The sequence below is a fragment of the Neltuma alba genome, unplaced genomic scaffold (genome assembly GCF_004799145.2).
Source record: "Neltuma alba isolate B1F8T4 unplaced genomic scaffold, ASM479914v2 tig00010294_pilon, whole genome shotgun sequence".
Taxonomy (NCBI): Eukaryota; Viridiplantae; Streptophyta; class Magnoliopsida; order Fabales; family Fabaceae; genus Neltuma; species Neltuma alba.
In genome coordinates, this window is record NW_021635212.1 from 1,224,694 (window position 1) to 1,237,453 (window position 12,760).

General features: G+C 30.8%; 1 protein-coding gene across 1 annotated transcript; it reads right to left on the reverse strand.

The window, feature by feature from the left end:
- Positions 1-332: 332 nt before the first annotated feature.
- LOC114755597 (disease resistance protein SUMM2-like) lies at positions 333-9,944 on the reverse strand. The gene is made up of 6 exons (XM_028944481.1): positions 7,896-9,944; positions 7,281-7,379; positions 3,825-4,484; positions 2,598-2,732; positions 1,156-1,786; positions 333-682 (listed from the first exon to the last, which is right to left on the reverse strand). The coding sequence occupies exons 1-6, from the start codon at positions 9,942-9,944 to the stop codon at positions 642-644; spliced, it is 3,615 nt and encodes a 1,204-aa protein (XP_028800314.1). The 3' UTR covers positions 333-641.
- Between the last annotated feature and the right edge of the window lie 2,816 nt (positions 9,945-12,760).

Consider the following 12,760-nt stretch of genomic DNA (forward strand, 5'->3'; position numbering starts at 1 on the left):
GGATTAATATTATTATCCCTTTAATGACGTTCTCTCTTAAAAATTGTTTTAATTTTTATACAAAATGGAGGCAACTCTTAAAATTTTTTTTAGTTATTTACAGTTGTCAAATTCATGGATTGTATTATAAAGTTTCACTTGAAATGCTTTTGATTATGAAGCAAGTGTGGAGAGGTTATGGGTGAGACCTTCAAAACTTATTCGTCTACAATTTAAAAGTATGTTATCTTTTTTCCTATTTGAAAAACCTTTTTTGTGATGATTTTTTTTTTCAATATAAATGGATATACAAGATTGTTTTTTTTATAAAATAATAACAACTATATTGCGAGATTGAAATAAAGAATAACATAAGAAATCATTGATACAATATTTGAAATAAAATAAGTTGTGCACACAAGGGCCACACAATTATTGTATTTTGTGTGCAATCTTGAATGTAGTTACATAGTTTCAACAGACTCAAATAAAATACAACTTCAAAGTAAATGTATGTCTAAATTTTTAAGCTTCTTTTTTTTTTAAAAAAAAGTTTTTGTGAAATTTTCAACACACTGATACAAATCCAACATATTTTCACACACAACTTAGTAAAACACAAATGCAGATAAAGAAACCATTGGAAGATCCAAAGCTCATCATCAGCCCTTCATTATCTCACTTTCCAATTTGATCTCCAAGGCTGACCAAAAAAAAAAATTAATTAGCAGCTTAATCAAAATGGAACATATAGACAAAATAAAAATTAATAACCTTGTTTATTCTTCACAATCTTCGAGACGGTCCTTAGATAATGTGTATTAAATTAGAGCTAACTATTTATAATGATGAGAAATAATGTACTAAGAATGTAAATGGTGGAAATTAATTATTTTTGAGTTCCATATAATTATTCAACTTCTAATATTACCATAACATGTCACTTATTTAATACGAGTACATTATTATGATTTTGATATGACGAAAAATTTTGGGAGTGATTGCAATTTCTGATTAAAAAAAATTAGAGCGATGTATGTGTGGTTGTTAAGATAGAATTTTTTTTTCTCGTAATAAAAGACTTTTTTTTCCATATAAAATAGAAATTGTAATGCACAAAATTATTTCATTGATTAAATATGATAATAGTTTGAAAGAAAAAGTGTAGCTACGAACCTGATGATGAGGGCTTGTCTTCTAATGGGATTTTTGAGATTTTTGATATGTTTGGACAATGTTCTATTGCTATAGTACCAGAAAGGAGGTTGAATTCATAACCTTCATAAATCTCTCTCAACTTTGGCAACTTCCCGAGATCCAAATCATTCAGTTTAGGAAACAGCCTTTGATGATGAGCAGCTACTTCACCTTCATAAGCTTCAACAACCCTCTCCAGTTGAGAGCAATTCCTTATAGTTATTTTCTCCAATGAAGGACAATGAGATGCCAGAGAATATGAGAACACCCTTCTCACTTTATGGCAATCAGATATACAAATGGTCCCTAGTTTGGGGAAGCAAACAGTGGAAGTAGTAGAAAGATTCTTAAGTGACTCTTCACAAAATATTCCCTCCCATTCATTGCATCCTCTTACTTCAAGTCTCCTCAACTCTGGAAGGCTTGTGACAATAGCAAGAGTGAACGTATTTCTTAATCTTGGGCATCCCCACATTTTAATGCTTTCAAGTCTATGGAAGCTCAAAATTTGTATGGGATCTTTCCAAATATATTCTAATTCCGGTAGATTTACTAACTCCATGGAACACAATTCTGACTTCACCACCCTCACTGTGTCATTGTCATGTTTCTGTGAAGTAAATATATTCAATGATTAGATGAAAATTCAACATATAGACTATGTATACACACACATGAACCACATAAATTTAACGGCACTGTAACATTAAAAAGTAAACCCCATTCATGTTACATATTTATAAAACTGTAATAAGATAAGCTCAGTAAGATGAATTTTATCAAGTTAGACTTTTCTTATACATATTATTGATGGTCCAATGTGAAATATATATAGACACACACGTACACAATGTATGATGTATAAATATGCATCCACGTTGATTTATTTCAAATCAAACAGTCTTGGACAAGTCATACTTTCCATGATAAAGAACCGCTCACAAAAACGAAAAATGATTCCGCAACCAAGCATTAATGGGAACATTGCTAATACTTCAAGTAATTTCCAGCATGATTTCATGACGAGAAGACTGCTTCACAGACGCAAAATATTAAATAAAATTTGAAATGATTATTGCTTTTCATTAGAATATAGTCTTGCTACTCGTATATATCGTTTCATAGTAAACACAAATTTTCAAATAAATTTAAAAAGTAAACAAGAGGAAAGGAAAACAGGTCCTGTAAAAAGAATTTTCTCACGTCCAAAGAAAATGAGAAAATATTTCCACTGATTCACTCTTAACAAAAACAACCATGAACAAGTACTTTCTATAATAACAAAGAAGTTATTTCTCCAACGAAGCTATAAAACGAAAAATATAAAGTGTTCTGTTTGATAAATAATTTAAAAGACATTTATCAATTTTATCCATAAAAAATCACAAATAAAAAAAGAAATAGTGAGAGGAAACACTTACGTGAGGGAATATCTCTCTCAATTTCGGCAATGACAACAAGCGAAAGTGCTTCAGTTTGAGAAGTGGTAGCCGATCCCCATAGGATGCTTCTTCAGCAAGCCTCTCAAGTTCAGAACAATTTCGGATCAAAGGTTGCTGAGAGATTAAAGCACGCTAGTTAGTTTCGTACAAAAGCTGAAAGGAAAACCTACAAATTTTAATAGCAATAAAAGATGCCCACTGACAAAGACCTTTTTAGCGTCCACAGAAAATTTAACAAATATTGTGTCTATATACATAATTTGTAGATATTATATCAGCTCCAACTTAATCTCAACATGCATTTTACCGGACTCAATCAATTTTTATAGTAACATGGAAAATGTGTGATTGGCAAATGTTGTATATACTTTTTACTACATAATTATGTTAATTCTCTATTATAACAACGATATCACATTTAATAAATAACATATATATATATATATATCTTTTTTTTACCAAGAAGTACACATATTAAATATTTCTTGACCGACAAGAATTATTTGAACAAACATACTAATGTTAACTTAATTTTTAGCAGAAAAAGAAAGCCACAAAAAGGTATTTTCTCACATCAAAAAGAAAAGAAAAGCATGGCGAAAAAATTTGAAAGGGAAAAATATTTCTCTTAAAGTATGTGTAGTTTTTATATAATGCATCAACACTAATTTATTTTTGAATAAAAATAACTTTGAATAAGCACTTCCCACAATAAATACCTAATAGTAAAAGCAATATGAAAAAGTCATTTACTTGACCAAAATGCAGAATACGAAATGTAAAATGTTACTGCATCTGACAAATAAAAGTTGTTATTTTAAAAAAAAGGAAAAAGGAAATATTATTTTATTATTATGAAAATAAGGAAAACTCAGAAAATAGTTTCATCGTGCAGCCTGAATATATAGCCAAGAAAATTTAATAATAAAAAGAGGTTTATGCAGGTATAATAAAGTGAAGTCAAAAATAAAATAAATACTGTAGAAGTTATGTTTAATGATTATACAAATATATATATTATACGATAGCAAACAAAAAATTTTCAAATAAAAGGGAGATGTAAATTGAACATGGCTACTTTAGCAAATGCGTCAACATATATATATGGATTATTATTATTTCTAATATGCAATGATTCAAGAGAGACATTGCGGATTTGCTGGTCAAAAAAAAAAAAGAGAGAGAGAGATTGCGGATGAGACTTACCTGTGGATGATCTTGCATATCATGAAGTAGTGGATGGGCTCCATGTGCAACTTCTTCACCAATCAGCCCCTCAAATTCAGAGCAACGGAATATACTTATTTGCTCTAGTGAAGGACAATGAGATGCAAGAGAATAAGATAACAACCATCTCACTCTGTTGCAACTGCCTATCTCAATATATGTAAGTTTGGGGAAGCAAATATTAGAAGAAGAGAGGTTTTTGAGTAATTCTTCACAAAATATTCCCTCCAATTCCTCGCAAACATATACTTGAAGTCCTCTCAACTCTGGAAGGCTTGCAACAATAGCAAGAGTGAAGATACTTTTTAATTTTGGGCAGCTGTCCAATAAAACAAATTCAAGTCTATGGAGGCTCACAATTTGGGTGGGGCCCTTCCAAATATATTCCAATTCTGGTAGACTAAATAGTATTAATTCACTCAACTCTGAATCCAGCTTTAGAGGTTCTTGGGCTTTAATAGATTCATCATCATCTTCTACTCTTCCTTTGACTTGGATTTCCAATATACCTTTCTTTTTTCCACTGCTTTCAATTTGTAGACTTTTCAACCTGAGAAAAAGGATCAAGGATTGCTGATTTTGCAACTGATTGAATCTTTTTGCTGTAACGCCCACATAAGCACTGTCAGTTTCCTTTCCCTGTAAATGTATTAAAATTAAAATTATGAAATGGACTGATTATAACAACTTGCTTTTTTTTTTTATTTTAATAACAAAAGCAACCTTATATCATGCCCCCACGATTGCGTGTGGCTGTACAAAAACAACTTGCTTTTTACTCTAACTAGATTGGAGATTAAACCCAGTAAGTTTCTTATATTATATATTAATTATTGCCAACTATTGCTCGTAAATAATCCTTTTTAACAAGTAGACAAATATATATAGTAACAACCAGCGCTTTTTTCATTACCAAAACTTGAAATGAAAATATAAAAATTTTAATAGCAGTAAAAGAGGCACGGTAAGAGAGATCTTTTTAAATATCAAAAGAAAATTTAAGAAAAACATTTATCTTAAAATGTGGTATCCTAAATCATTATTTTATAGACAAAATATAAAACAAAAAATTTAAAGTGCCGGTCGGAAGAATGAGATAACAAAGACAATTTGTAAATAATTTTTGTAATACTCAAAAAAAAAAAAACAAGTAGACAATTTATAAATAATTTTTGTAATACTGAAAAAAAAAAGAAAAGTAGAAGTAGTAGTGTAATTTGGTTACAAAACATAATTAGTAGTTGAATCTAAAAAAAAAAATCTCTTAGTCCCAATAATTTTAACTTAATATAAAATTTGGTCCCTGGACTTTTATTTATTATTGCTACTTACTCCTTAATCTTCTCTTTAATGTTTAGTATATAACATAAATATTAAGCAACAATATTTAGGTCAAATTCTTTATATTCATTATACAAGGTTCTCCAATTATATATGATTATATATGTATCCTACATATTTTTAAAATATTATCATTGAGGTGCACTGCAAACTATATTTTATACTTGAGGACTAGCAGTAGTGCAAAGATATAGAATTTCATTCTACGAACATTGTTATGTAGTTAAAAGTCTTTAAATAAAGAAAGAAACGACGCTAATTTATAATATATTAACTTCTTTAGTTACTTTCCACAATTAATATATAGATGGTGATAGAAATTATGATTACCAAACTATTTTATGATAACAAACAACACTTGACTTTCATTTTGAAATTGATTTTTTTTTGGGCCAAAATTTTGAAATTGATTTCTTGTATTTTTTTAAATGGTGATAATTAACATAATCTCAACATGTATTTAACAAACGAATATTCTATATATGTTTTGCTACATGATTAAGGGTGTGTTTGGATGAAACCAAACCGTGGTTTGGAAAAGTGATTTTGGAGAATAGATTTTGGGGAAAATAGATTCTGTGAAGAATAGATTTTGTAAAAAAGTGATTCTGAGAAGTGAGAGTGTTTGGATAGTTGTTATCAGAAGCACTTTTTATATATACAAATTACTAAAAAAAAGATATAAGTTAATATGATAATTACAGAAAAAATAGATTTTATGATATATTTTAATTTGAAGGAATAAATTGTTAATAATATGTTTTTTACCACATAATTAATAATACATAAGATAATATAATTAATAAATAATTAATGTGTATATATATTTAAAAATATAAAATTAAATATATTTATAAAAAAATATGTTTATAAAAAAAATAACAAGATACATATATAGGCCCTCACACTCTCCCTTCTTTCTCCAAAAGCAAAAAAAATTTGCTTTTTCCAAAACCATGGTTTTGGAGTCAAAACCATGGTTTTGACCCAAAACTATGGTTTTGGTTTTGGAGGGGTGTTTGGGTAGATTATTCCCCAAACCATGGTTTGGGGTGTCACCCAAACACACCCTAAATTCAACCTCTGCTATAACATTTATTAATGATATATATATAAGTAGACATATTATATATTTCTTGACCAACACAAATATTTATTTGACCAAAAACTGAAATATAAACATACAATTGTTTAAGACCAAGAGCGGCACCGTTAAAAAGTGTTTTTTCACATCCACAAAAAAGCATGGCAGAAAAATCCAAACCAAGAAAGAAAGAACATTTTATATATGGAAAATGCATCAATGCCAATTTATTATAAATAGAACAACTTTGAATAAGTACTTCCCACAATAAATACTTGATGCCAAAAAAGAATTAATATGAAAAATACAAAGCTTGAAAAAGCAATAGTATTTTTTATCTTGAAAATAATGAAAAACTCAAAAAGTAGTTTTATCATGTAGCCTAAATACAGAGCTCAGAAAACTTCCTAATAAAAAGAGGCTTATATAGTAACAATGAACTCATGTCAAAAATAAAACGACTATTATCTCTTACGAAGAATATTTTTTAAAACATAAATATATATATATATATATATATATTATACGATTGTAAACATGGCTATCTTTAAATTAACAAGAAAGTAGAGGTAGAATAAACAAAAAGAAAAATAACATGACTATTGTTGGTTATTGAGAATATATATATATATATTTTATACTTATATATATTGTTCGATCATAAGCACAGATTTTTTAAATTAAACGAAAAAAGTAATATCTTCAATTTGTTCTCGGCAAAAAAAAAAAAAAAGTAGAGTGAGCAAAAAGAAAAAATCACCTACAAGTGAAATTATTAGTAGGTGCATGATTCTAGTTTTTCTTTTCAGCATAGGAGTCAAAATAAAAAGGCATTGATTTCACGTAAATTGAGAAAAGGATATCAAATTTATGCGTGTCAAAAGAAAAAAGCAAAAAAAATTCAGTTTAAAAATTAAATGAAAGATAAATACTTTTCATCAAATGTGTGGATATGGACTATTATTTCTAATACACAATGATTCAAAAAGAATTTTGCGAATAATACTTACATATGGATAATATTGATTATCATGAAGTAGTAGATCCCCATGTGCAGCTTCTTCATCAATGAGCCTCTCAAATTCAGAGCAATTGCTTATAATTATTTCCTTCAGTAAAGGACAATAAGAAGCCAGGGAACAAGACAATAGCCATTTCACTTTGTCACAACGATCAATATGAAGTTTTCTCAACTTTGGCAGGCTCGTAATGGTGGCATGCGAGAAGATACATATTCTCAATTCAGGACAACTCTGTATCCATAGCTCTTGTAACATGGGGAGAGAGCAGGCAATAGATGAATCTTGAAACACTTGCTCAAGACTATTCATTTCAAACAGTCTCAAAGTGATCAAGCGTGAGAAAACTTGTTGCGTTTGAAGAATGTTCACATCAGGCTTCTCAATGATGAATCTTTTCTCTTGACAGCATGATACCCCTAAGTGGTTTATTTGAAAATTTATATCTTTATGATCCCACGAACAATTATGTAACCAAAGGTGATTTGCTCTAAGAATGAGATTTTTCATTGATGAATTCAAAATAGAGACTCTAAAGCCTTGTATGCATAAAGCTCTTAATGCTTCACCACAACTATCCACATATTCTTGAAAAGGGTCACTTACATATTCAGGAATTATACGACATGTGGAGTCATAGAGAACATACCTCCTCAATCTTGAAAGAGAGAAATTATGTGGGATGACAGATTTGTGGTCCCAAAAATATAATTCTTCAAGCTGCTCACATCTACCAATTACTTCTATAGGGCTTTTCTCAATTTCACAATCATATATGTCCAAAAGTTTTAGCATTTTCATGTCTACAATTCTGATAGGCAATTCATCAAGCTGAGAACCACGTAAGTCAAGAATCTCCAATGTTTTGAGTTCACCCAATAGAGAGATATCACCCAATTTTTTCCCTCTAATACATAAGGTGTGAAGATATGTTAATGATACAATTGATCGCGGGATTGAACGAACAGATGATCTCATCCTATGTCCCCATTGAAAGCCATATTCTATGAGTGCCAAGACTTTGAGTGCTTTTATTGCTCCCACATCTTCAATAAACCCATGAGGTTGAAGTAGCAAAATCTCTAGTGTTGAACAATGCAATTGATCAAAGAGATTGAAATCCGCATCCAGATTCCACAATGACAGTGCTTTTGTATCTTTCAAATTTTGGCGATTGCCAAGCAAAATGTTTGAAACTTCACTGCTGTCCACCAAAATCTCTTGACCTTGCTTCTTTGCAATCCATAAGGCTACATCTCGAACTAAGTCGTGCATTTTTACACATGCTTCCTTCTTTATACTCATTAACAAACAAGAATCCAACAATATCTCAAGAGCATCAAAAATCACTCTCCTTGCACCCTCTACTGTGAAAATAGACTCCTCCGGCTCAAGTGTCCTCATGCCAAATCGAATTAAATCTTCTTTGTGAATTTCATGATCTTCGGGGAACATAGAGCATAATAAGAGAAGCGACTTGGCTGTGGAACTTGGCAAACTAATATAACTCAATTCGAGGCATGCATAAGCACTCGCAAGACCTTGTCCAACATTCAACGGTTGGAAGTGTTTTAGTCTCCATAATGCTGATTCCCATGCTTCAATATGTTTTCCCTTTAAGGACGTTCCAACTGCTACAATTGCAATTGGCAACCCCTTGCACTCATCAACAATTTTCCCTCCCACATCACCAAACATATTTAAGGGATCGTTGCCTAGGTTTGCATGCTTCTTGAATAAGTCCCATGCCTCCCCCTTAGTTATCAAAGGTAGTTCAATCATAGGCTCACAATCCATAGAGACACATACATCTCGAAGGCGAGTTGTTAACAAGATATGACAACCTTCAACAAGTGGAATGCCAATATCTTCAAGGTTTAGATGCTTCCACACATCATCCAGGATTATAAGAATCTTCTTATTTTTCAATCCTTTTGATAGCCTTTGTGCTTTAGTAGGCTGAGTTGGCTCTTGAAGTGGCAAGTCTATTTGCCCCGCTATTTCCTGCTGAATGTCCAGAATATTTGGGTCTTTAGAAACGACTACCATGATGACCTTGTCAAAAAGCTTCAATTCAGCCACTTTCTTGCCCACTTCCTTTGCCAACGTGGTTTTGCCTGAGCCCGCTATACCATACAGTCCCACCATCTTGTTTTTGCCACTTATAATTGCCTCCAAAAGACGATTATAAGTTAATTTCCTTGAGTTGAAAGCCATAAACTCTTTGGAAGAGAAGTAAGTAATGCCAGGAAGTTGGATCAGTTGGGAAAATGGCTCAAAGCTGGAATTTTGTTTGAGATCTGTCATTTGCTTAGCCTTATTTTCCATTCGTTTTGCTAAAGAATATCTGAGTGACACATTAAAACACTTGTTTCGTCCTCCTTCAAGCTCTTGTTGTAGCTTTTGCACCTCTTCTAGGATTGCATTCACATCATCCAACCACTTCTTCACGGATGGCATTATTTCTTCAGTTTTTCGATCAGCTTCTTCCTTGCGCTTTTTCACGTCTTCTAGTTTTGCCTCCAGCTCTTGTTTTGCTTTCTCAACACCTCCAATGAGCTGCTTGAAGCAGAACAAATAAGTAGCTCCTTGTGAAATTGGAGCCACCAAATATTCTGCAAGCTTTGACCCGATTGATATCACAATCTCCGCCATCTGATGCAATAAAACGCAATCACATATACTTACTTAATGTTGCTTTAGTACTAATAATCTCTCATATTATAAATACAAAATCAAGTAAAAAGAGTTCATTCGGCTGTTACATACTTTCGCTGCCAACTAATATAAAATCTAAATAATGACATGAAAATTGACAATGCAGAAAGACGATAACTGAAACTAATTAATTATGAGAGAGCACAAGAAAAACAGGAATTCTCAAGTTATACCATACCAGAAGATATTATAGACAACAATGTAAATTAATGATTAATAAATACTCTCTAAAAATGGAGAATTTTTTCTTAAACAAAATTGAAAGGATTTCCTGCGATTTCCCAAAATTGAGTACCAGAAAGCATAACTTAGCCCCCAAAATCGTAACTTCACACAGTTATAGAAATTATTTAAGCAGAAAAAATCATAAGACGTAGCAAACAACTAAAATGAAATAAATTAAAAAAATAAAGCATTTATTCAGTTAATTACCTCAAACTGTACAGTCAAATTAGTCTGGAAAGGAAAATGTTTCGCCGAAGCGAGCTTGAAATCAATAAAGAAACAAACAATGATTCACGTAATTAAGCCTATGACATTATGGATCTTAAAATTTAGAATTCAATTTCTACAAATATTCATTCTCCTAGATTTATTATTGTGAAGTTCAAAAGAATGAATCGAACAGATTTGCAATTTTTTTATAGTGCTCTTTCACCAAACTTCAAATAAAAAGTTGGGAAAATTACCCACAGGTTCCGAAGAAGAAAATTAAACATAGATAGATTCAAAATATTTTGTATTTACAACTTTTAATATGAATCGATGATTCGTGGAAGGATAATGATTTGGTTTTCTTCTGAAAATACACTAAAAAAATCTATCAGCTAATAATTAAATATTTATACCGCTGTTTTTTTTTGGTTCGATTGATATAAATATCTAAATAAAGATCCACAATACATATTAAATTAATGACGACACCCAAAACCGATAGAAAAAGTAGAAACATCACAATAAAACTAAGAGTTTTTAGATTATTCTTTACTTTAGGTAAAAAAAAAAAAAACCAGCCTGGGCGTTCAATCAGAAAACTGGCAAACTAGCCTTCAGTCTGGTCAAGTTTGCTGGTTGGACCCAGTGACAAACGGGTTTATCCAAGTAGCCACCAGGTGGGATGGGTGTTTATCCGGTTTAAACTTTTTGCGTCTTAAAAATGCATAAACTGTGGTAAAGGAGAAGATTTACCGAGAAAAGAAGGCAGAGGAAGAGGAAAAATAGAGAGAGAAAACAAACCTTACTGTGAGAGAATTCCTGAACATGCTAGAAAATCAAATGAAGATGCATTTTAGCGTGGAAACTAAAAACGCATGGAAGAAAGATAAAAAGATGATTCAACATTCAAGGCTTCACCAGGGGGACTTATTTGTTGTTGAAGCTGTAAGAGAGAAACTATGAGAGAGAGAGAGAGAGGAGAAACTAGAAGATTAGAAGGTAAGAACGAAGATGATAGAGATAATGGGATGGAGGAAGTATGGACAAGTGAGAGAGAAATGAGGAAGGCAAAAGCAATTTAGCTGAGAAAGAGAAATGAAGAACTGTGAAGGGGGTTCCAGGCTTGCTATTTTACTGTGCTTGCTGCTTGTTCGTTGTTCAAGGAAGAAAGAGGAAAGCTGCTCATGATGCGTGTCATGGAAAGGAAGACGGGGAGCAGTCACGTGGGAGAGAGAAAAAAGAGTAGAAAAAAGAAAAGAAAAAAGATATGTATTTTAATGAAGTGCAGATTTTTGTCTCAAACACCTAAAAATATCAAACATTTAAAGTAGATATGTATTTTAATAATTTTGATTGCTACAATTAAAAAATTAAGCTGTTGGGAAAAAAAATCAAACATTTAAAATATTTTTATAGTTTCTTATATTTTATTGAGTGATTATTATTTATAAATATTGTTATATTTTGTTATTGTCAATTAAATTATATTATTTTGATATGACCGGTCTGATTCCAGTTGGACTCTGATCTAACCCATTGCCTCTGAGTCCAAAAAAAAAAACCCATTGCTTCAATTATTTTAATGATTGGTCCGGTTTTTTAATCCTTACCTTTATCAAAATATCAATTTATTTGTTGATTGAGATATTATTCCCTTACTATATTCATGGCAAATAATAAGAAAAATAAAATATAAATAAAATAAGTGACTAAATGGGTTATTATGATATTTGGTACTTACCTCAAATATTATAATAAAGTTACACGAATAATACAGAAATGACCTACCGAGTAACTCTTAATTCAAATTAAGAGATGTCCAGTTGCACAAAAGTAACAAATAACAATTCATGCAATTGGTACAAATACATGATCTATTAAATTTTTTTTAAAAAAAATTTAAGTCTTAAAATTCATTATTGCAATTATTTTTTTTGGCCTGACATTATTGCAATTATTGAGGAACCAAAAGGAGGAAAAAATAAAGTTCACTGGCCAAACTTTTTATGAAATGCAGAAAAAATAAATTCTTTCAAGAATAAATATTCAGTTAATATAAATTCATTATAATTTGACAAAAGCGCCTAACAGATTTGATATTGCAATTAAAAAACAGCGTTCTGTATGATTATACTGTCACCGTCACAGATTGAACACAAACAAATCCAATTAATATGAATTTACAATCACAAAGTGAGAACATCTAACAGATTGTTTTTTATGTTTAATTTTCTAATATTCACAATTTTTTCTTGGGAAAAATTAATTAAAGAATTAACGGTTCTTCAAAGACAATATTTACCTGCAAGACGCCTTGA